Genomic DNA, 26678 nt, shown 5'->3' on the forward strand with positions numbered 1-26678 from the left:
TCGTTGAATTGGAGATTTCACCTCCATTATTAACCAATGCCATGACTACGGCGGACCTCGAAAGCTCCTCGTTCCACTTATAGCTCTTTATCTCCTCATATGATGACGGCATGATGCTAACTGAACTACGTATCGTCAGCTGACAAGAATAGCTTTCCTTTTTGGTAACCAGTTTTTTATTTGATAATGTCGTCTTCAAGTTATCCAGGTTTAAAGTAGGCGACAATTTGATCCCGCTCCCTCTATATTAGAGTGTTATTTCCTAAATTAAGTAGTCTTGCAGTTTATAAGGTATTAAACACACACTCAAAAATGACCCATTATTTTTATGATTCTAACATACTTACGGGTCAATATTTCATAAACATATTTGGGTAAATTATAGGCTTATTATTTCAATTTTTGGGATGAATTACAATACTCTAGAATTGTACTTACATTTGAATACCTTCCTTTGATCAAAGCAAAGTAATTTTAGTCCCAATATCATGTAATATCTATAAATTTCAGCTTCTTTTGTTGTGACTCTCAATTTTGGTTAATTATGTGTAATTTACAGCGGCTTCAAAGAGTTAATAAGAATATTTTGTGGATGAAAACGGACGATGATTTGCATAAAAATACAAATGTAGTCCACCATCAATTTTGTGAAAAATTACTCAAGCTTTCACACATTTTTACAAGATTGCTTAGGGATTTGACGAGTTGTGGGATTACAGATCCTTTTGGTGATGGGACGGCATTCCTTTTTAGAGACTTGTTTGGGAATTCACAATTCTAAATGTACTCCCAATACATCAACATACTTTTTAGATGACTAAATTAATGATAACTGAATCAGAGCTGGGATCACATGGGGCATAAGTAGGGTTGTAAATATTGGATAAATTGCAGAGGAAAAATTAAAAATAAAAGAATTATATGTTTGGCGTCAATATAAAAACAATCTGAAAAAAAAAAGAAAAAAAGGAGACAATACCAATTTATCTTTATAGTCATATTTGAGTCAATTATAGGGATATTATTGTAATTTCTGGGATGACTTAAGGTACTTATGAATTTGAACTATAGCTTAAAAATACTTTATTTGATTTATGTTGCTTATATTGGCCCCTTTTCGCTTTTTAGATAAAATCTATCAATGTCTTTTGCTTTTAAAGGGACGATGTAAATTTGGCTACTCTAAATGCAATTTGCGGCACACACCAAAGGATCAATAATAATTATTTGTTCATAGAAATGACGATAATTATGCGTACAAGAAATCAAATGTAATCCACACTCTATCTTTGAGAAAAATAGCTTTTTTTGTGTTGCACACATATATTTTGAAGAATGTTTACCTGTAGTAACTTTGAGTACAATTGTATGTATATAAGAGGGTAAAATCTTTATTAATATATTTAAAAAATGATTCCATTTAAAAAAATATGATCATCACATCTCTGAGGTAAGTACAAATTGCATTGTTATAGGAAATAAACTCTAATTCTTCTCTTTTATTAATACAGAGAAGAATATATTCTTTTATGCGCAGACCTTGCACCAGAAACCATCTTGACAGTTGTTTTCGCATTTATCAAAGATCATTTCCGTGCATTGATTCCGAGTTACAGTATGACAGTCTTCCTGGGGAACATCAATGCAGACTTCTTGAGGTACTTGTTTACATGACTTTTGAGACACTTTTCTAGGAACTTCCTTGCACTCCTGACGAGGAACATTTTGACAGGACTGAGATGGGACTTCCTTACATTCTTGACGAGGAACATTTCGGCATTCTTTGCGTGGAACTTGTTTGGGAAGAGTACTGCACTTTGTTTCTGGGACTTGGGAGCAGGATTGACGAGGAACGGTGGAGCAGGACTCGCGTGGAACATTTTTACAAGATTGCTTAGGGATTTGACGAGTTGTGGGATTGCAGATCCTTTTGGTGATGGGACGGCATTCCTTTTTAGAGACTTGTTTAGGGATGATCCGAGGAACTTGCTTTGGAATGTTTTGACATTGCTTTTTTGGGACTTTTTGACACTTTTTGGTGGGTACTTTTCTTGCAACATCTTTCAAAATCTGCTTGCATTTGGAAACAGGATGGTTCTCACAAACTTCCCTTGGGATTTTGCGAGCCACCTTTTGGCAGGAAATTTTTGGTTCTTGCTTGCAGATTTGTCGAGGAACCTTGATGGCAACCTTGCGTGGAACAAAGGAGCATTTAGTTCTTGGTACTTTGGTGCATTTAGTTCTTGGCTCATTCCAGCACCTTTCTCTGGAAACTTTCTTGCAAATAGGACCAGAAGGGACTCCATAAGTTGTTTCCAAAACATTGTATCCAGTATTACTTTCAGCAGGGTTGGAGCAAATTGTTTCAGGGACGATTTTACATCTTTTTTCGTGGATAGTCTGACACTTATTCTCAATGACATTTGCGCATTTTTTGTCTTGAACAATCTTGTAGGATGTTTCCAGCTTTTGAGTGCATTTGCTATCATAGGTTGTGGCACACTTTTTATCATAGGTACTCTCCCAAACCTTACGGCATTTTTTCTCTTGAACCGTGGAACATTCCTGATCTGGAACTTTTTCTATCTTGGTTTCATAGACCGTTTTGCATTGATTTTCATAGGCGGATTGACATTGGGATTCATATTTGGTTTCATAGACTGTTTCTTCGATGGTTTTTGAAACCATTCGACATTCTTTATCCTCCACATTTTGACAATTCTCCTGAGTTTCTGTATCGTAAACAGTGGAACATTGATTTTCATAAACTGTTTGACAGTCTTGCTCATTTACTGTCTCACATTTTTGGGTGTTTTGAGTTTCGCATACATTTTCATTGACCTAACCAATTAGTATTACATTAATTAATTATTCATGATACAACCGTTAACAAATCCAAAGACTCACCGTATCATATACAACTTGACACTGTTCCTCATTGACTCTATCACACTGTTTGGTGAAGAGAGTTTTACATTGCTCTTCTGAAACGACTTTGCACTCTTGCTCTGTGCCTGTTTTAAATTCATCTGTACATTTTTCCTCGTACACAGTATTACATGATGTTTCGTTCCGTGGTACACATTCTTGCTCGTCGACAGGGTTACACAGCTTCTTTGTAGCTTTTTCACATGACTCCTCACAAATGGGCTCATTGAAGCAAAGTGGTCCTGTGGGCTTACTTGATCTGACCAAAGTGCATCTCCCTTCATCTTCTTCTTGTTCATTTGCCACTGGAGCTTCTGGGTTATCCTGCTCTTCTGCTACAAGTAATGGGGCTGCTGTTGTCAATATTGGAAGGTTCCCATAGTCAGGAGATGGGAAGGATAGAGCGATTTGAGCAATTGAGAGGAATGAAATGACGAGAAATATCTACATAAAAAGAGATTGAAGGGTTAAGCTCCGGTTTTACAAGACGGGGGATTTTAACTTACCTTCCAATTATTTGTCATGCTTGATTGCTGTCTCTGTTGGGAAGTTGAGGAGAACTGATGGTTGAATGGATGGTTAGTTGAAGCTTATATACTCTATCCCAGGGAACGACCTAAAAAATAAAAATAAAAGTATTTAGAGGATCTGACATGTCAAATACTTCTTTCCTGAGCCTTCCTCAACAGCTATCCGCCTCGCACACCCTCTTTCTTCGTTTTTTTTATAGTTTCTTAGAAGAGATTTAAATCCATTGTATATACAAATGTTAAAAACAAACAATAAAACCAATCATTAGTTAATACTTTTATTTTTTTGAATGTAAACTTCAAATAAAAGCTGCCAGCACCTCTTTGCCTGATTTTAAGAGGACATGTCTCATATAAGTATTACAGTAATTTTTACTGATATTGTACTAAAATTCGAAATTGAGGCCATGTTCAACAAATACCTACATAGTTGTGGAAAGTTCTGTGTGCGTCTTTATTTAGGACTCAATACTGCAGTTCCTATTCTGGTCCATTCATCCGAGCATATTATTCCTAAATACTTATAAAGTTCAGTCATTGAATACGTCACTCATGTTTAACTATTCTTTCTTAAATCAATTTTAGGACTGATATTCTTAAGGACTGGTGGCTGAAGCAGCGGTAGCACCCCCCCCCAAATTAAGGAATGCTTGGTTTTTACTAGAAAATTTATTATGTGAAATTTAATTTATTTTTTCAAGATTTTTTTCCGAAAAATTAATTTTCTCAGAATAACTATAGATTTTTGAAATTTTTCCTCATAAAATTTAATGGTAGAAATTTCAAAACATTTATTATTTGATTTTTTTCCAAAAAATATTTAATTATTTGTAAACAGGTGTGGATTTTTGATTTTTTTCGCAAAAAACTTTATATTTGAATTTTTTTTCAAAAGACTGAAATTTGAAATTTAAACTAAAAAAAAAAAAATTTCCTGTAGCTATGGATTTTTGAAATTTTTCTCCAAAAATTTAATACTACAAATTTTTTTTCCAAAAAAAGTAATTATTTGTGAACAACTCGAGATTTTTTATTTTATTTTCTGTGAATATCTATGGATTTTAGAAATTTTTGTACAAAAGTTTAATATCTGAAATTTAGTTATTGAAATTATTTTCCAAAAATTGAATTTTTGGAAAACAGTTGAAAATTTTATAAACTTTTTGTGATGTGTTCTGGATTTTTGAAATTTTTTTCTCAAAAATATAACATTTTGTAAAGAGCTGTAAATTATAGATTTTTTTTTCCAAAAATGTATTTTTTGTAAACTGTTGTAAATTATTGAATAATTTTCCCCAAACTTAATTTTTTCAAATTTTTTTCCTTACAAATTTAATTTTTGATTTTTGAAATTTTTTTCCAAGAACTAAAAATATTATCCTATGGACGCCCTTGTTATCTCATAGGCTTAACAATGGCTATAAACTAAATAGTTCTGTTATACGGATGTTTCGTTCCAATATAAAAGAAGTTTGGAATTCGTTTTGTGAAAATTGATATGAAAAACAAAATAATTGATTAAGTTCTCATCTTTAAATAGCTCATTTTAAGTCGTTTATTACGTTTGACCACAATTTAATATACAAGGTTAAACTTAGAAATATATTGACTTTTGAAGCTTTAAATTTTAAGTAAAGAACATCATGAAAAAGCTCAAAGTCTGACCTATAATAAGCTCTACCAAATAATAATATTTTTGTATATAAATGTGCCTAATGGCTTGAAAAAGAAGTAATATCTTACCCGTACTTTTTTTTGTGAAATAAAATAATTAGACAATATAAATCATGCTTTCAATTTCTTCTTTTTTATCCCGTCCTGTTTGAATGTTGACACATCACTTATTTAAAACAATATGTCCAATTCATATATTCCATTTGGTTGTGTATACAATAAAAAGGTGACGTGACGTGAATAGTCGCATATCCTCTTTTTTTTAAATAAAGTTTTAATGGAATCCATAACATCCATTGAAATTAATTCATGCTTCGATATATTAAAGCATAAACAATTAGTTATAAATCAAAACAAACCTGTCACCGTACAAGTCGAGAAAATGACACTTGAATGTGATCGAAGAACTTGTATTTGCGTAGTCCAAGAAATTGACTGTCTGGAAAGCTGTCAAAAAAATGGGTGGAAAGATCCTTTTGAAGATTGAGAGGCTACTTAAGACACCAACAATGAAAGAAACCAATGCCCTGCGTTGCAAGACTCTTTTTTGACACTTTTGCTCTCCCATACAACCCTAATGGCTACACTTTTTGAGTGCATGTCGAGGGGAAGGCCTGCAGTGTCTGTCATTCAAACCAAGGCACTCAAAGCCACCGCCATCCTGCACTGGGCCGCTAAGGGCGCCTATATTAATATTAATGATTAAGTTAGCTCAGAGACACATCTATTTAAAGTATTAATTTTGTTGAAAATTTATTGTTAACTATGTCTTATTGAACTTTAAAATTGAAAGTGTTAAAATTTTAGTGGAACACTCGGTATTTAAAACGGTGCAAGCTCATAGTTTTACCCAAACAATGGCCTGTTTTTATTCTTAAATGATCATTATCTTGTCTTTCGTGGAGTGAAATACATGTAACTTAGCAAATAACGTTTATTTATCCTTCCTAGTACATTTTGGTGCAGTATAAACAAAAGTTTAAAAAAATGTCACTTAATTTTACTGTCAAAAATAAAAATCAACTTTTCTTCAGAGACACATCCTCTACTCACTTAACGACGTAGACTAAGACCTACTAAATGTAATTCAAATTCTCCAGATTAGAGTTGATATCTATGTACATCCTGCAAACCTAATGAAATTCATATGATGTATTCAAAAATGATTTGTAAGCAAATTTCCTTCAGCAAATATTTCTTTCCTTACTCTTCATAATGTCCATACAGAAAATCTACAGACCCATAATTTTACACTTGGAGTAAACGTATCGAAATTTTTTACCCTACACTTTTTTTTTCAAAAACTAAAAAAAAATCATAAAATGAGTCATTTTATAGATGGAAGATATGAAGTGATTGTAGCTATTTTTTTGTATTATCTCTGTTTTTCTTGGGTGGTAATCCATAAAGTTTAGATTTGTTAAATCGGTTCTATAACTAATCAGTCTCCCCCCCCCCCAAGTCTTTTTCTAATTAGCCCGATCTTTTTTATCATTCAACGGTCCTAATAACCGATTAATCGTTGCTTCAGTCCTAGCTATCTTTTTATTTTTTGTAGTTCCTAGCTATATTTTTATTCTATTCCACCCTTAGCTAGGATTGAAGAATGTATGTATAAACAAAAAAATAATAAATGAGGCCTAGAAAGTATAATTCTGTAGTATTATACGTTCTAGCCACACAGCCCTTACTTTAAATTTCAGGTATCTTGTCTATTTAAAAGAGACTATGATAAAGCTTCAGCATCTGAAATGACGTAGTTACTATCTACGTGTAAAGGTGTGAGGGGTTACTACAAACACTTTTAGGATACTATTGCAATTGGCCGGTTATGTCTGGTATGGAGGTCTGAAATAGGTGGAAATATCTGGATAGATCGTCATGTTAGCAGTTGTAGTATCGCCCAGGAGTTGAACGTTGATCCTAAAACCATTTTAAAACATTTAAAAAAGGCTACATATAACAAGAAAATCGAATAGTAGTTGAATTGTGCTTCTCAAGACAAAGCAAGGCCACAAACATCTTTGATGACGTGCCAAAAGCTCTGGGAGCTCGGATGGGAAGTTGTTATGCATCTACCCTAGAGTCCGGACCTGGCACCAAGTGACTATTACCTGTTCCTGTCTATGGCAAACGCGTTTAGGGTACTAATATGGCCTCAATAGAGGCCTGTGAAAGTTGGTTGTCTGAGTTTTTTGCCAATAGGGGCAAAGGCTTTTACGAAAGGGGGCTTTGAATTTAGAGTCTCGTTGTCAACAAGCTATCAAACAGAACGGGGCAATAATTGCCTTAAATGGGATAGATAGGATATGATAGACTATTCAATTATTGCATGATCCTCATACCAAAATGTACTGAGAATACTTCATTTAAAATAACTCATCTCATTTTTTGTTTGCAACTTGTACACAACAAATACAAATGACGTCTATATATTTTTCTATAAAAATCAAAATTGAGACGCACTTTGGCAACTCATAAATAAGAATGTTTGTTACTCTTATTCGGATTAGATTTTGTATTTCAATCACTTAAAAAGTTCAATGACACATTCATAGTCATGTTGAAAAAAACATTTTGGTTTTTTTTTTTCATCCTTTGATATGTTTACTTGTTGTCATATTTGTTTGTTATTTCTCTGAATAATGATTTAACCCCTTGATTTCCTACCTGTAGAAAATGATCCTTTGCAGGGATATAATGTAGAGCTTAGTGTATAAACTTTGGCTATAATAAATACATAAATATCAGTATCAACAGGGGAGTCCGCTGGGTTATATTGGGGGTGGGGAGGGAGGGATTTGGTTTTTGGAATTTTTTGGCAAAAAAATCCAAAAATTATATATATTTTTTAAAAATTTAAAATTTTCTGAAAAGGAAATAAATTCAAAAATTAAATATTTAGAAAGAAATATCAAAAATGAAATATTTAAAAAAAAATATCAAATATTAATTTAAAAAAAAAAAAATTCCAACATCCACAGCTACTCACATAAATTTCAAAAACCCATAGCTATTCTCAAAAAATTTAAAAAATATAGAGTTGTGCACAAAGAATGAAATTTTTTGAAAAAAAAGTTTCTAAAATTAAATTTCAAATATAACACTCTTTGGAAAAAAAGTTCAAAAATCCATATCTATTAAAAAAAAAAAGTTTTTACTAATTTTTTTTTTCAAAAATCTATACTTATTCTCCAAAATTTAATTTTTTTGGAAAGAAATTTCAAAAATCCAGAGTTGTTTAGAAAAAATGGAATTTTATGGAAAAAAAAATAAGAAATTAATTTTCAAATTTAAAGTTTTAAGAATAAAAATTTAAATATAAATGCATACATGTCGTTCATTTCATTTAACACAAGTAGTATTCATATTATCGCCAAAATTGTCAAAGTTACCTTATTTGGGGTAATTTTCCCCAATATCATTACATTTTGAGAGGTCAAGGTAAGACCAAATGTTAATTAAAGATGGATATTCTACCATAACTTTGCAATATTGAGGTACAAAGCTCAAATTGGTATCATTATGTAGGTTTAATCAATATGTATGATTTAACAAAAAATTAAATTGAAGAAAAAGGATCATGGGGCGGAGGGGTTTCGCACTACTGAGTGCCCATTCTAGTTTTCTCGATTTCTTTTGTATGAAAGATTGCGTGATACAATAAAGGTAACGCTGTCGTAAAAAATCCTAAATATTCATTTAATCCTGTTCACATTATAAAACGGAATCTTTCATACAAAGTAGAAAAAAAACAATAGAAAAAATGCTCAAAATCAGTTTGTAGTTGGCCAATTCTGAGGTAATTCTTTTCAACTATTACTCAATAACTTTTTTTTTTCTTCGAGAAAGGAGAAACCTCAAGCCAGATGCCTGCAAGTTGGAATAGTGTTTATGGCCTGATACTGTAATAGCCACCAATCACGAGGTATTTTGGTTTCGTGGATTCTGTTACGATAATTTTGATGGGAAGATGCAACAGGATCTGGAAGGTTAATGTTTGAAATGTGGTCAGTTCGACCGTCATGTAAGCACTGTTTTCATTGGTAAGAAGATAAAGATTAATTTCAAAAAATAAGTAATTAACCTATTAATTATAATGGATTTATTTTTATCATACCTTTTACTTCTGATTCATAAATATTAGTGTTAAGACGCGGTCTTAAGGGATTTCGTGAGTCCATTTTTACAGATATTTAATTGTTTTCAAATACTGAACCAATTCTATGGCTTCTATTGTCCCCTTCATCAGTGTTCTGAATGTTGCTGAATTAAAATCTATAGTTTTCTTTACAGCTGACAACAAAACACTCTATATAAATTTTGTGTATGCGAAATAAGGTCGTGACCTAATTAAGGTTACTTTTCTTTTTTCCCCATTTCTAATTTATCCACTCAACTCAATTTGACCTACCACTACTGAAAAATATACATAGATGCCATGGAATTAACGGATCCATGATCGTACATGCATGAGAGGAAGGAAGGAGGGGGAGTTTGTTCTTTCCCCCACTCCCATATGGACAGCTTTAACAGCTATTTCTTATGTCATGGGATTTTATCAGGTATATTTCGGGTTGTCATTTAATCGTTTTCAAATATTTAAACAGTTTTTTGGGGGTCTCACTGGTTCTTTCTCTATTTGTATTCTGATTATTGATCACGTTGTCACCTTTTTTTAAATCACTCAACCTTTCCTTTAAAAAAAAAGAAGTCTAAAATCACACCTATTTCTATTTATTTCTTAAGTCCTCCTATAATATAACTTGTTACTTCGTTTATTTATCAAAAAGAAAAATTATGAAATGGCCATGACGTATCACGTCAGAGGAAGGCATCGACAGCTAACAGTCTCATTTGCTAAATTATTTAGTTTTTTTTTACAGTGGACAAAAAATTGTATATTGTGGTTGTTGCAAAGTAAGGCCCTGAGCGTTTTTATTTTATCTAATATATCGACTCGATTCAGTTCAATTCCACTCAATCCACTCAAATTGACTGAGAACTACTCAAAAATATAGCATGGGTGCCTTGAATTGATTGATCCATAATCGTATTTGCATGTCATTCATGAGGGGTTGAAGGGGTGGGGAGTCCTCCTCCCCACCCCACCCCACTCCCTTATGGATAGCTTTAATAGCTATTCCTCATACAAAAGAAGAAAATATAATAATTAGTAAGAGCCATGAGGATAAGTAATAATGAAGTCAGTCTGAGAGGGTAGCAAAGTGAGTCCACTTCATACATTATTCCATCATTGACAACTTACTTTGAGACAAGAGATTGGTTATTTGTGTATCATTATTGACCATGTTGTTTAGGATGAAGCTTTTGGTTTTTCATAGCCTACTAATAATCCTCATCATAGCCCAATGCGGTAAATTACATTTTCCTTCAATTCTTATCTCAATAAATTATGTACACCTCGTTTATAAATCTCTTTTTGTGATTAAGTAACCATTTGGAGGTTCAAATCTGTTCTTTTTAAATATAAAGAATCGTAAATATATATATTTACGATTCACTAAGTTTGAGCTTTTGAATTTGCACATTTTTTAAGAAAAATCGGGATTTTGTTTTAATCATTTGTTTGCTGTACCTGAAAGATTTGAATGATAACTATCAAATTTAGTATAGTTAGCTTCCTATCAAATATTTTTTATAATTTTTTGATGACAAAAACAAGACTTACTTGGAGCAATGTTTTTTTCTTTTCTTAGGCAATTATCCTTATTCTTTATTATGAGGAGAAATGCCAAATATGCCATATATTATCTTTTATATTATAAAAAGATAAAAGATTGTATTTTAGTAGACCCTTGATAACGCTGTACAAGTCCTGGCACTGGAAAAGAAAATCTTTCCAGTGGAAATCTTTACAACATACAAATTAACTATTGGTCCAAAAATAAACTATAAATTTTTTATATAAAAATGCGAACATCAGTGTGTTTTTGGGTGTGTCTGGGAATCACAGCCAAACCAAAATATGGATTTTGGTAAAAAAAATTATACAGCTTTCTGTGGCTCCAAAGATAGTTCTGGTCAAACTTTTTTTTTGCCTTCAAGGGCATGGTGGTCTTAAAATTGCATTTTTCTAAAAATGAATATTTAGACTAACAAATGTCTAATTCATATAAAACAAAAAATAAAGACAGTAAAATTCTAAGAATGATTCTCGCTGTATGTTGTGATGTATCTTTTCACACTTTTTAGAGAAGAAAAAATAAGACAAAGTAAGGTTTAAAATCCTTTTACTTATTCTTTTTTTTTTTTTTTTCTCATGTCTTTACCTTGATTGTATCAGGCAACCTTTCCTCCAAAAATAAACAGGAAAAAGGTCCAAAACTATACGGTAGTGAGGCAAATAAGTCCACCATACCAATTTGTATCCTTCTATTTGGACTATTATTACACTATTATTTTCTGACAATTTTTAAAAGGAATTACATATATGTATTTTATAGAATTAAAATCACAAAAAGGGTTTTATTGAATAGAGTATTATAATATTGCTTCTAATATTCAATTAAAAGCGTAGCTATACATTTGTATTTATATATGATAGCCAAAATGTCTTCATAGGAGTCATAATATGGCCTCATATTATATATTTATATGACAAGGGATCGACAAGAAATTGTATTCCTGTCCTTTCAAAAACGGAGTATAAGTATTGTATAACTCATTACTTTTTTTATTTATCTAAAATAATAAATTATCAAATAGTAATGATAAATCAAGGCAGAGGAGGGAATCAAGAGTTGACAAAACTAAACCTTATATTAATCTCCTTTAAAAAAAGTGCAAATAATAAAACCTTCTAATTATTTGCTGATGTTCCCATTGTTATTAATTGAAGATTTCTTAATGTACCAAGCAATGCAGGACCATCTATTCTAGTTACAAGTGAATACTTTATATTTTGTATTAAATAAAAAAACCAACTTGATATTATTAATAGTAGGCATCTTCATTTTTATTGTTCAAACGTGGTAAATCGTATTTTTTATTAATATGCACGCAATGGAACCTTCAATTTTTCTTACAAAAAGTGATTTAATTGCCCGCCAAATATACTGCATCGCAACAAAGTTTTGGGACTAAAATGAACGAACTAAAAACGATCTATAATTTACTGGGACAAATTGTTGTTTATACTTTTGATCTAGGCTTCTGAACCGGCAGCCAACTGCTCATTGACAGAGTTTTTTAAAGCACAGCATTAAGTGACAGATTCTGCTAGCCCATGGGTTCTACTTGACACCATATACTAAAATCTAGCAAATTTAGAAATAGGGATTGAGAGGCCCAGAATACATTTTATCACCATATTGGCTGTCTGGAAGGGTCTTTTTTGTGTTTGTAGAGAGACATTATCCTTATTTCTTAGGTCCAGTCAGGTCCAGTCTTAGGACTGGTCTTTCGGACTTTTAGTACTAGAAATGACTAAAAAATAAGACATAAAGTTGAGTGACGTCATCAAAAATAACATTTTATTAGTTTGTAGGACTGATATGCAGGATTGAACTGGACGGGACAGCAGTTTTCAGTCCTAAATAAGGACATACACAACACTAGTAAAGATACCCAAAAATGTTAATTAGAGTTAGGAACCTGCATTATACCTTAGGGACTTAATTTGCCCATCGTTATGCCCCTTTCAAATAATTTGTATCAATTTCTGCTTCTTTTCTTGTAACAATCAAATTTGATCACTGTAAGTAGTAAAATTTGCAGAGCTCCCAAAGAGTTAGTAATAATAATTTGTTGATAAAAATTGACAAATATTCCTATAAAGAATACAAAGAATACAAATGGAATCGACACTAAATTTGAAGAAAAAAATATTTTAGCTTGCTTATGTGTTGACGAGCCACATATGTAGTAAAAAGTAGGACGTCTCAAAAATAAGAATATTTTGACTGTTTTTGGTTCTATTGTCTAATTGGAATACCTTTTTGTAGTTATTCATTTATTCATGGGACAATGTTATGTTGTTTTTTTTTGTATATTTTTGGTTGAATACTTTCTTTTGTTTTGTATTATTCACAAGTTGAAAAAAAAAGTATGGAGAGTGATTGTATAAAAATGTATTGGAAAATATCCCCATACTTATTGTATTTCAAAGAAGTAGGTAATGGCTAAGAATCTGGGACTTTTGCATTAATTATCCATATGTAAGATAGACTTATTGTCTGTTTGACATTTTGTCCTTTCTACGTTTTTGTCTCTCTACATTTATTCTTTTGAAGTTTTGTTCCATTTAAGGTTACATAACGTTTGATTGTTACAAATCAATATTTTGATGCGGCTGGTCGAAATAAACAAAAATGATTAAATGATTATTTTTTTTGGGGGGGGAGGGGTGGTTAAATTGGATCTCAATTATTAAGCTTAAACACCCAACATTTTAAATTGATTCAATACTTTTGGGCTTCAATATACACCCATACCACTGGTCCCCTGGAATGTATTTGCAATTAAGGGCCAAAATTATATCATGATGATGTCATTACGGATTCCAAATTTGAGACAATTTTTTTTTCTAGAATAATATAAACCAATAACCTTTTTCGTTTAAAAAATGAATCAAATTCGAAAATTTTAAGACTGAAAAGGATTTATTAAATTGTTATTAATATAGAAAATCATCAAAAGGAGGATCCCTATAGTTCCTTCCCAATTGACCAACACAAAATGCTTATCAACGTTTTCGGTTCTTTTAAATATTAGTGGAATCTCTAAGTCGGAAATCACAGGAGGGGAATTTCCTGTATTGGACTAAATTCACAAATGAATATATAGGTATTTGATTAGTTATAATCAAAACATATTGTTGACTTGTCAAACAAAATTGGACTTTTTCAAAGATATTTAACTGATATACGAATATATACGATATATGACGCACTGATTACGAATCTGTAATTGGTTTTATCTTAACAAATCTTGTTTTCAAGAATTTTATTTTTCTTAATAATTTCACAGTATTAATAAATTTTAGCCAAGTTTTGATTAATAAAATTAAGTAATTCTTATGAAAATTAGTTTTTTTCTTTGGAAAATTTTATATTGATCCATTCGTATTTAAACAACTCAGTATTCAAACTACTTCAAACATTAAATATATCCATGCATATTTTTCTAACCATCGAAGCCCATGAGGATCGCCGAGATCAGTGGTTCCCGCCTTGTGGGCCTTAACCCCAAATAGTATTGCGAAACAAATAATATGGGGTCGTTGGTTGATTTTGGGATAAATGGGAATATTATATATAACATGGTCAAAAGGATATTAAGAGAGTTCTATAAATTCCTACAGTGACATTTAATGGCACAGTTCCCTCAGCCATTAAACACAACATCTGAGCGAATATTGAATATGTTTTGCTGATAATTTGTTTTGATTTGACTCTCCTATCATTATTATCAAATTAGCAGATTTACAGCTTGATTTAGCCAAATTTGGCTGCATATGGTCGAATTTCTTTGACATATTGACCAGATTTTTGTAAGGTTAGAAGGAATACCGTGTCAGTGGTGGTCATGTCTGCGCTAAGAAAGTCAAAGATGTTTGAGGAGATGTTATTTTTGACTCAAAAGGATCAACAATAACGTTTGTAGCGTTGTTGAGAGGAGCCGTCTTAATGAGCTCAAACATCATGGAGACCCAATGTATAGTTAATTCAAGAATAAATAACTATAATCGCAATATATCCCTAACAAATCCTTGGTTTTATTCTCCATTTTTCATGAGCACACTCACACATAGTTATTCACTCAATATTTAGACATTCTCTCAACAAAAATAGGATTTAATGAGCCGAGGAGAGTTGAACAAAATGCCTACATGATTAAATTCATTTAATGCAGTCCTCCCTACATATTATACTGTATTGGTATATGATATACAACAGTGAGCTCTATATACAGTGTTGAGTGACCACGTCACTGTTTTTCATACATTCAGACATACTTTTTTAATATTATAGTAGTCATGGAATATGAGTTCAAATTGGAGACTTATTTATCAAATTTTTATTAAAAAAATATATATCAATTCAATAGAATCAGGGGTTATCAAATTTGGACAAGCATTTTCGTCATTTTTTTTTCAAGCATTGGTATGACTTCATAGTGTAATGATTAAGTTATGGAGGTTAGATTGATTTTCATAAATGAAGGATTTCGACGTTTGTGAATATATAAATATATATTTATATTTTAAACAAGTTACGATGTCGAACCAAGTATGAACTTGTGTTAGTAAATTTTAAAATTTGCAATTTCTTCGTCTTAAAATCCATGATTTAATAACACTATTGGTCACTCTAATGACCAACTACTAATTGGGACTTTCATTTCATTTTGATCTATTCAAGTTACATGGTTATTATGTATTTATGAGTAGTATATTAACTCATAGCGTCATAGCGTTTGGACTTTATATTGTACTACAGAATTAATATATTTGAGTAATTTTTATTAAAAAGTCAAAAAAATAGACCATTAATAAATCGATCATCCTTGGAATATTCAATAATTTCATTATCCTGATTCCAACTCGGGGTTTCAATTGTTCTTAAGCTTAACATATTCATATTAAACATAAATAATTAAGGCTTTATTTACAAAAGAGTACTTGGTCCTCAAATGTCTAGTTTAGCTACAAAAATTGAGGTTATATCATTTTTATTATAATATAAAACATCAGTGTTTTGCTATTTATATTGGAATTAATATAAAATCCCCTTTTTAAATAAAGTAAATATAATTGTGTCGGAACATTAAAAGCTCCTGCACTAAACCTCGATAAATGTATGCTTTAAAAAAATATATAATAAATCAAATCTGGAATGAAACATTTTTTGTTGTTGTTGTTGGCTGACTTATTTATACAAGTCCTCCATCAGCTTCACTCCGAATATATGGATATTGTCTCTTTGCTATCAATACTATTCTATTTATTTAATATGAATGTTATTTAGTTTTGGATCCACTTAAAAAAATTAAGAAGACTGTAGTCCTCTCTGTGCGGAACAAATAAAATTTGCCTTATCGGGCTTTTATAGTTACAAATAACAGATGAAATGACGTAATTACTAATTAAGTCGTTTCAGTTGTTGAGGACGTCGTTACTTTTGATGTATCAGGCAACTTTTCTTCCGAAAAGAAACGGGGGAAAAGGTCTGAAATAAGTGAGTCATCCCTACTGTTTTGATCTCTTTAGTACTAATAGACTATCATTGTCATATTTTTTTAGAATGAATTGCATATATTCATAATATTAAAATCCTACATATACACCGAGAACCTACCACGTAAGATTTTACCCCATAAGGGATAGACGGTTTGAAACCCTGAATTTATTTATGTCACTTAGAACATTATTTTTTTCCATATACTTTGTCGGATAAAAAAATGTAAATTTTAAAGATTTTTGGGGTACTTTCTGAGGAATATGACCTCAAGTTTCTGACCAATTCTCATTTTTAGGGTTCTGTGATCGTTCATCGTTCTGTTCACAAGCCTGAACAAATGTATTTTGTTGAAATCTTTCATTAAAGTTTTTTAAGCATCAAAAAATAGTTATCGTAACAATTTCATTGGTCTTATAGTATTTTTCTAAAATCATTTTTTTTTAATAACAAACAACTATTTTTATATAAAACAAAAAATAAAGGGGCATGCTGATGTGTATCATTGCACACTTTTTTTACAAGGAGATTATAAGGTTTCGAAAAGAAAAAAGAAGAAGAGAAAAAAACAAAAAAAACAGCAACAAAGGATTACTGACCACATTATAAAAGATGGGCAAACAACAATTCAACTTGAATATTTTTTTCCTTCTCTAAACCTTATGATCTCCTTTTAAAAAAAGTGTGCAAAGATATCTAAGTACATGCAGCAAGAGGAATTCTTTATTTTTTCTTTTATATGAAGCTGAAGAACTCAGAATTCAATCGGTCCTTAAGACTCTTGAATGGTAAAAAAGATCGGACTAATCAAAAAATGTATGATTAGGAGATCCATCCTATGACCAACACTTATACCATATAATTATCCTGCTAAGAACTCTTCCTCCTTAATCTTGACTTCTTCTGTATTCACATGAATCAAACCATAGCTTTTGCACTCAAATGTCTCAAAGAAAAAGATGTCTCTGGAGTCAAGATCATCATTGCTAAGGAGTGCTCTGATCCAGTACATGGAGAGATCCCTCTCTGTTTTCTGAAAAGGAATGTAAGCCATGGAACTTATGTTGAGAGTGGATGTTTAAACAGTGACTCCATTCATAGAGGATTTTGCTATTTCCACTATTTAAGTAAGAAATTGAAAATTGAATTCATTCTACTAAAATATTATTTTTACTACTTAGATCGACAATCAATAAATTTGAGAGAATGTTTACCCTTGGTACAAGAGGATCAGGAAATCTGTATATGCAACAAGGATTTATGTAACGCTCGTGAAGAATGGGTAAGTAGGGATTGGTCCTCAATTTCTTTATTAGAGTACTCTTAACATACAAATTCTTTTTGTTCTTGTTTTCAATTTTAGGGATATGAGGGATTTTTAAATGGGACGAAAACATTTTCTAAGGCTTCCAAACTTCATCCCATGTCCTCATTCCGTACCTTTTTGCTGACCTCATTTTTTCTTCTTTACAATCCATAATACCTTATTATTGTTTTATCTTTAGAGTGTTTATCTTTTTGCCATTTTAAAAATGAGGAAATGGAATGTTAAATTGTAAAAATTGATGTTATAATTTTGACCATAATAAATAGAGATCCAATACTCATAAATCAATCCAATATCTTCTACTTTTTGTGTTTGTTTTAAAGAATTATTTTAGGGCATGGAGTATACTGATTCTAGGGGGTAAGACTCGGATTTTGAGACAAATAAAGATCCTATATTTTCTCTTCACCTGTTTTTGTTAGTTGACTCTTGTTTCCTGCAGAAGAAAGATGATTAAACTCGTTTTGAGATAAACAATTTTGGAGAAGGGATCGAAACCAGACCTTTGCGTACCACATCTTCATAACAATGATCTATTTAGCCAAAAGAAACATAACCACCGTATATCGATCCCTTTTTTATGATTGTATAATCCTACCTGTACACTCATTCCAACAATTATGATGGATAAAATCATTTCAAAATCAAATGATAATTAATATCATATAACATTAAGACTTATTATTAGGTAACAAATAATTAAGCTTGAATAAGGACCATAATTATTACTTAATAAATAATTCAATGATGCATTGAATTAACTTCTATTCGAGTTCATCGATGTCCAAGAAGAAAAACGCGAGTACGAATTTGCACAGTACGACTTCCGTGCAAAGTATTCCTGAAATTAATTATACTGTAATGATCATGGTAGATATAAGAAAAAGTCGTAATGCCATACTGTTATGTATTTCATATTTTCTTGTATGTATTATAAGTACTGTATTTTACGTAGTATAAATAGTCATGTATTTTGTAAATAAATTAGAGGTGGTTTTTGTATTAATAAATAATACAGATGTTCTTGTAAAAGTGTTTTACTCCTCCACGAATTCCTTCATCTCATCTCTCCTGGATTAATTGGTTTAAACAATTGGAACCTCGTCACTTTCGTCAAGTCGCAACATTGGCGACGAGGATGGGATCAGGATCACGTGACCTCCTTGCTGTGGGATTGTCGGCGAAGCTAGCCCTGTTGGAGTTGGGTAGCCCTTTTTCGTCGATGGGGCGAACACTCGTTCGTCTGCGGAAGGCGGAGCAATATGGACTGTGCCTCAGTTTGGGCCTCGTGGAGGAAGGAAGAGAACCTTGGTCACTTTCAAGAAGTGAAGTGTGTGTCCGGGTCAGGGACCACATAATTAAAAGTGGATTTAGTCCTACGCAATTTTGGTTCTCTGTTGTTCCTACTCTCCCGTTCACATCATTGGTTAATGAATGTGCAACGGTCTCTCCTATGGATCATCCCGAGTTGGATGAGGGTACATCGAGCAAGATGTCTCCCAGGGACGAGCAGGGTGCTCGGGTCCTTAAAACCTCGATAAGAGTGAACGGAATGTCTCCCAGGGACGAGCAGGTGCTCGGGTCCTTAAAACCTCTATGAGGAGTATTGTCCTCTTTTCTCCTGTGCGCGTGCTGAGAGCACGGCACGAGATAAAATTTTTATGTGCAAGAACAAACGGTTTGTCCGCGCCTGGACATGGATGGAGCGGATGTATAGGCTGCTGTTCATGGAGCAGAACCTCTGTAAGCACCGTCATGGATTTGGTGCTTGGGGGTGATGTTATGTATTTCATATTTCCTTTCATGTTTTTACCTTCTTGTATTTTCTTGTATGTATTATAAGTACTGTATTTTACGTAGTATAAATAGTCATGTATTTTGTAAATAAATTAGAGTATGGTTTTGTATCATAAAGAATACATATGATCTTATAAACAGTGTAGTCTTATTCCTCCACGCCCTTTCTTCTTCTCATTTGTCTCTCAGTCATCCTGGATCTCTCCTACTATAAATAAGTTTGTGTCTCTCCCTCGTCAAGACACAACACATACCTATTTAAATATGATATCCTCCGGCCTCCTCTCTCAGTCAACGGATGGACTCTGAGAGAACTCACCCCCTTCCCTCCTCCATAAGAGCCAAATTCACAACTTATTCCACACAATAAGACCTTCCATTTACTTTTGTGACACTTCAAAGTGCTAATTAACCGCTTAACCCGGAAAAGTTGAGATCCCTTTCGTCCGTCAATGTATTCTTCGCTTTACTTCGCGTCTTCCCCTTCCTCAGCCAATTATATTCTTCCTTTCACTTCGCGTCCCTACGCTTGAAGTACCAAATGCATTTCCTTATTATTGAAAGGTTGCGAGCGTTGAATTTCAACCATCCTCTTACTCTGTCTCCAATTTGGGGATAGAAGGAGAAAGTATGACGAGTGAGCCAACGTATACAGTATACCCTTAAAGTGTATACTTTCTTCTGCATTTCCGTTCCTCCAGCCCTCTTTTATTCGGCAGACTCGTTGCTCTTCTAGTTATTTAATTAGCTGAAAGACATATTTCACGTCAGGGCTTGAATAGATCATGTAACCTCCTGAAAGTACGTGTTGTTTCTTTGGTTACATTCATTTTCAATACATAGGGGTGAGTTGTAGAAAATACGGTCATCAATTATTTATAATTACTAATCAATAATCAGAATTGAACTCTCAGACACGGGTAATAATGAACTTTTATTAAATTGGGTCTCCCCTTGCGATTATTTTATAGCAACATAAATGAAATTTTGGAGAAAAATTTAATAATTTGATTGTAATAGGGAATATTTCAAGATGTTATGTGAAGAAATTTTTGAAGTAACTTAATATTTGGTTAAGTTATTTAATGAAATAATTTATAATATTAATATTGGTTAAAAAACACAAGAGATAAAGTTGGAAGGACCTAGAACAATACTAGAATTTGAAGGGGAAATATTTAAACTTCACTAAACTAAGACCACTGCAAGTACTACTAACGATTTTTTTTATTCATTCATGTAGAAATGTGTATAACAGGGAAGAACAGAGAAAAGAAGAATTCTTTTTTTTCCAAGTTATTAATGTAGACAATCACGCTGGAAAGAGAAAGAAAGGTTTTTTACCTGGATTTTTGTAACACCTATAAAATTTTTGGTTTTCAAGTTATTTGTAATTGTTAAAAACTTTAGAACAAGGCACAATTTTTCCTTTTTTTTTGCAGATATACAAATTATTAGTCATTATCCGGAGGAACCCGGATTTCAACCCAAATGGTCACCATTTTTTGACCTTCAAAAGAAAAAAAATGAGCAAAATCGCAAAATTTTGCAAACTTTATTTTATGCATAAATTGAGATTTTTTTTTTCTAAATTGAGATTTTTTTCCAATTGATTACAATGAAGTTAGATTTATTTCGTTTTTCCCGTCCCTTTTTTTAAAACGGGTTTCTCCAGACCTTGTCATAAGGTTTCTAAAAAAAAAACCAAATCAAGTCCGCTTGATACAACTTTTTATGGTCTACAATTTTTTATTTTATGGGCTATGTATGTACATCTGCTAGTTTTGTCGTCTATCGATGCTCAACATTGGATTCTGTTTTCCATCAGACTAACAGATTTTACATTTATTATATATAAACCATCATATTTATACTTATTTAATTAATGAGTTGCTATTTAACTGATACTACAAGTATCATATCTGGTCCCTTATTCATAAAAAACATCCTCAGAAAGTTTGTAAACATAATACTACTTGATTGATTCTAAGCGAATTGTATTAACATATTAAAAAAATATTTAGGATTAAGTAATTTATTTTAGATATAAATTAAAGTAGTTGAATTATTAAAAAAAATGAATAGCACGTAGTTCCTGTAAAATACACGCTCATTTTTAGCGTTCCAATCATGTTATAAAAGATGTCCTTGTTTTGTAAATATGTTTCGGACAATGTAAAAAATCGGCCATTTTGAAAAATGCCATGGCAATCTTCAAGATGATCAATAGAGTGGGCAATGTGCAAATTGCCCGGAAAATCTTTAAAATTTGAAATGATTGGTAATTTTACGTCCATTCACATTGTCACGTAAAATAATTGGAGACAATTTGAATATTAAACAATTCATTGCAAGTAATTTGATCATTAAGGATTTGATTTAGATTTCTTTATATTTGATCTAACATTGAAATATATTTGTAATTAATAGTTTTGTTTGATGTAGCCATTTTCATGAAATGTAACTAAATATGTTCTGCGTCCCATTAAAATATTTTATGCAGCACATAATATTAAAAGATTGGACATCCCTGATCTAGTGAATTTTGATTGAAATTTATATTGTATTCAGACAATCAAACTATTGTATTATAAGAAATCGTTCCGGGCGACTCCATTTTATTTTGTAACATATACCTCGGCCAAAAGGTTTTGCAGGTGGACAGATGGCCCCTAAGGGGAATTAGAACCTATCACCGCCACTATCATGATTATCAAGGACCCCTTCTAATATTATATAATACAATCCACCCACGTCAAAATAACTACAGGTTCAAGAAGTGGATTATCTAAAGAGTGTGATATAATCATGGAGTAGCATCAATTAGAGATGTGTGGAAATATAGACACGGATAGGCTTGGAGTGGAGGGCATAGAGGAAACACCGGTTGATGACAAGAAATGGTTTTTCTGTCAATAATCTACATATATTCTGAGAACAAAATTGTTCCATCTGTGGCCTTAAATGCCACGCATCAGAACTTTCCAGCGTTGCTAGGGGGGAAAATGAAGATGATTGGACATATCTAAAGTGCTCACAGTGACAATATGCACAGAATCGCCGAGAGTAACAGAGAAGAGTTACTAATAAGAAAGAAGAACAAGCAACCAGGATAATACAACTCTCCTCACGGCAGTTTAAGAAGACCTGGGTAGACCGTGTGTTAAAGTCCTAGTTCTAAGTATCGACCGTGAAAAAAGAAATCCCTACTACGTCTTGACTGTTGTGATCCATATAGCAGAGAACGGATATTATAGATGAGTGACAAAAAGAAAAGTATAAAAAAGGTCAATGAGGTTTGAGCCTTACAAAGAGTCATTCCTCAGTGTTGATGAAGTTCCCAGGGGGAGAGATATGTTACACTGCGACTGACTGCACCAATTCTGTCATATTGAAATGGACCTGGAAATGGACCAAGCTCTAAGTTTGTGTAATTGCATAAACTCAAAACAGATAAGTTTATCTGTAAAAAAAAGGTACACCTTTGTCAAATGCAAAACTAGTTTATTGTTTAAGTATTTAGGTAAATAATTAGGGATTATTAGGTATGTTAAATAAGAAGGTTTTTTGAATTATTTCAAGACAAAGAACATGCAACTAGTACACGACATATATATATATACATTGAGAATAATTTATGGCACTTTTATTTAACAAAAGTAATAAAATATGAAATAACAGCCCCTGTTATTTCATATTTTATAACTTTTCCCCAGGATTCTTTATATATTTTAATTTTAAAAATGAAGAACTGTTCACCGAAAAAAAAATGAATTTTTCGTTTTAAAAATTCATAGCTATTCACAAACAATTAAATTTTCTGGAAAGAAAATTCAAAAAACCAGAATTGTTCACAAAAAATGGCTAAATTAAATTTATATTATAATTTTTTTTTCGAAAATAATGTCAATTATTAAATTTTTTGGAGAAAAATTTCAAAAATCCATAGCTATTGACAGACAAAGAAATTATTTGAATAAAAAAATTATAAATGGAAAATTAATTTCAAATATTAATTTTTTGGAAAAAGAAATTCGAAAATCGACAGCTGTGCACAAAAAAGGAAATTTTTTGGAAAAATTTCTAAAATTAAATTTTGAAATATAATTTTTTTTCTTAATTTTAATGAAATGTAAATTATGAAATTTTTTTGTAAGATTTTTTTAAAATTTGGGAGGCTACTTCTCTTCCATCCCTCTTTCTCTGGAGGCCCCTGTTTATTTATCAAAAAGAATAGACTATGAAATAGCCATGATGTATATATCGTGAGAGAAAGACGTCTGAGACAGCTCACTGCAAAATCCACAGTGTATTTTTGTATTAGCAAAGTAACGCCACATTGTACATAGATAATATTCTTTATCGTTTTCTTAGAATAATTCTTGAGTATCGATTAAATATCTATTTGTTTATTCTCTCTTCTTTTATTTTTGATTGGATCCATAAATTTAGAAGTAAAGGAGGTCCTCAAAATACAATATACTATATTAATGAGAGGAATTTAATGATTCATCTAAGTACATTAGAGATAGGGGCGTATGCAGGGTGTGGACTAGTGGTGAGGTTTTTAATTTAATACTAATTTCTTTCTTCATTCGGGCAAAGTAATCAATATAGGAAAAATTCAAAAAAATTTCCCATAAATTAAATTTTCTTTGAATGGCTATGGATTTTTGAAATTTTTCACCAAAAAATTTAAACTTTGACATTTAATTTTTGACTAATTTTTTAATAAATTGAAATTTCTGTGATAAGCTATATATTTTTGATTTTTTTCTTTCAAAATATTCAATATTTGAAATATTATTTTTGAATATTTTTATAAAAAATTTAATTTTCTCTGAATAAATATGAATTTTTTTGTCCAAAAAATGTAATTTTCTGTGAATAAATATGAATTTTTTGTCCAAAAAATGTAATTTTCTACTAATAGCAATAGATTTTTAAAACTTTTTTCAAAATATTGAATATTTCATTTTTGAATTTTTTGTTTTCAATAAATGTAAAGCCAAAAAAAAGAAAGAATATATATATAATCCTGCGGACGCCCCTGTGTGAGAATTTAATATCTTACCTGATCCTATTGAAAGTGAAGCTGGAATGTACATGTGAGTCGTATCTACTGTCACACCATAATAAATGGAATAAAATACTAATGCAATAAAAACTCCATTAGTATAATGCAATTCCCGATGTATCCATTGATTTCCCTTCCAAATAGCCATAGTCTTTAGTAATGTGGAGATTATAAGTCCCAAAACTGATGATATTATACATAAAATCATAGACAAGAGAGGAAAAAATAAGGTATATGAAATTATAACTCCAATATAAAAGGATACGTGAAGAATTAAGTCGATTCCAGTCCATATTTTGTATATTAGAGGGTAATTCATTTATATGCCTTGATTTCAAAAACTATCTACCACTATCTGCAATCAACTAAAGTAACACTTACGTATTACCTAAAAATCAAAATAGAAGAGATGACCTATTCAGTCAAATGGGATTTCCCATACATTTTTCATCATTCCTTAATAAATAACCTGTACTTATGATGAGGCCCTTTATTCTTTACTATTCAATTACTCATATTGCATAACCAAAAGAAGGGATCTGTGAAAAGAAACACTAAAGTATAGCGATTAAATAAGCAAAATCGGTAGATGGTGTGCTCTTGCTTTTTTTTTTTTGTTGTTTTGTTCATATCACACGGAGTTACCTGGCTAAAACAAAACTACCCTATTGTCAGTTGTCGATTCTCTTATTTCACTTGATACGTCATGCGCCATGACGTATCGAGCAGATGTAAGAAGAGGCGCGAAGCTTCCTGATAAATCATCAAACTCAGGACGGCGTTAAAACCAAAATCACGTCTATATTATTTTATTCTTTGAATTTTCCTTTTTTGAATATCCTGCCAAAGAGGTGAATTATGAACTATCAATTTATGATTTAGTAATTGTTATTATAATAAGATATAATGGCCAATTATTGGCAGAGGTGGTAACTCGGACTCCAGAATTGCGACTCAATTTGGACTTGAGTCCATATTTTGAAGACGATCACACAATCAAAGACTCGAAACTTGAATTGGACCCCATAGCTAAGTCTTGCAACTCCAGTCTTATTGGGGACTCAGGGCAAACTTTAACACTTTGGGCCCTATTTTATAGTAATGCACTTGAAATGAGGTTGAATGACATTTGATAGGTATGTTACAAAGTCTGAAAAAAGTCAAAATATGAATTTGAAAATGGGCTCTTAGATTGTGTATGGAGTGTTTTCTTCCCATAAATACCTCAATTATATAAATCCATTGACTATTCACGGAGAAATTCGGAGATTCGTGGTTGAAGAATAAATCCGTATTATCTTTGAATTGCATGTACTACGAACTGGTTTATTAAGACAAAAATATTAAAATATGACACACTGAGTTTGATTATTATCATCGCACTCAAATTATGTCTCTCTTTATTTAAGACTGTCGTAGTTTCAATCACGGAATCTAGACTTTCCTAGATGTCAATTGTGCGACGTTGAGTGCCCGAAAAATAATGAGGATAACACAAATATATACTCATAATTTATAACGGTCTACAAACTTCTTCATCTCATGAAAACTGGTTCCGTCCATTAATTTATATATTCTTTTGATTAATGAATAGAAAAATGTTCCAGCTTCCTTTTGTTTAATTTTTTTTCTCTATTCATTATAGGGCTCATGTTTAGCCCAAAAAGTTGAAGACAATTTGAAGATGAAAAAAAAGTCCTTTTATTTATTAACGACTATGAACTTCTTAATCTCTTAAAAACTGATTCTGTCTATCAATTTTATGTTTTTTTTCCTAACGAACCGAAAAATGAAGCCAATTTGGAGGTCATTTTAATTTATTAAACTAATCTGTATATTGCAACTTTTTCTTGAAATTTACAATAACAATATAGTTTAAACCCTCTAGAACACAATGAAGGTAAATTTTTGTAATGTCTTTAAGAAAAAGAGATCAAATTTAAGATTTAAAAAATATATATATTTAGGGTATTTAATACGTCAGAAAACCTCATATCGATCAGCTGTTCGAGCAACTGAATACGTGGGGGAGAAAAAAGATAACGACACTCCCTCTTTTTTTAACATATCTATATGTAAGAACTCGATGAAAATATTCAAGGACGTGGACTTGCAGTATAAGGACTTTTTTCCTTCTCTGATTA

General features: G+C 31.6%; 2 protein-coding genes across 3 annotated transcripts; one reads left to right on the top strand and one right to left on the bottom strand.

The window, feature by feature from the left end:
* Positions 1-1375: 1375 nt before the first annotated feature.
* LOC121125977 (uncharacterized) lies at positions 1376-25857 on the bottom strand. Of its 2 annotated transcripts, XM_040721250.2 has the most exons (5): positions 25759-25857; positions 24532-25684; positions 3435-3544; positions 2908-3372; positions 1376-2841 (listed from the first exon to the last, which is right to left on the bottom strand). In XM_040721250.2, the coding sequence occupies exons 3-5, from the start codon at positions 3450-3452 to the stop codon at positions 1528-1530; spliced, it is 1797 nt and encodes a 598-aa protein (XP_040577184.1). In that variant the 5' UTR covers positions 3453-3544; positions 24532-25684; positions 25759-25857; the 3' UTR covers positions 1376-1527. The 2 variants fall into 2 exon arrangements, 1 of the variants encoding a protein (XP_040577184.1); XR_011782164.1 differs by lacking the exons at positions 1376-2841; positions 2908-3372; positions 3435-3544 and adding an exon at positions 23004-23939.
* On the top strand, positions 7920-17953 carry LOC121125978 (uncharacterized). Its single transcript, XM_040721251.2, has 3 exons — positions 7920-17460; positions 17515-17615; positions 17697-17953. Exons 1-3 carry the CDS (start codon positions 17247-17249, stop codon positions 17811-17813), a joined length of 432 nt encoding a protein of 143 aa, XP_040577185.1. The 5' UTR covers positions 7920-17246; the 3' UTR covers positions 17814-17953.
* Positions 25858-26678: the final 821 nt, after the last annotated feature.

Source organism: Lepeophtheirus salmonis, chromosome 11 (genome assembly GCF_016086655.4).
Source record: "Lepeophtheirus salmonis chromosome 11, UVic_Lsal_1.4, whole genome shotgun sequence".
Classification (NCBI taxonomy): Eukaryota; Metazoa; Arthropoda; class Copepoda; order Siphonostomatoida; family Caligidae; genus Lepeophtheirus; species Lepeophtheirus salmonis.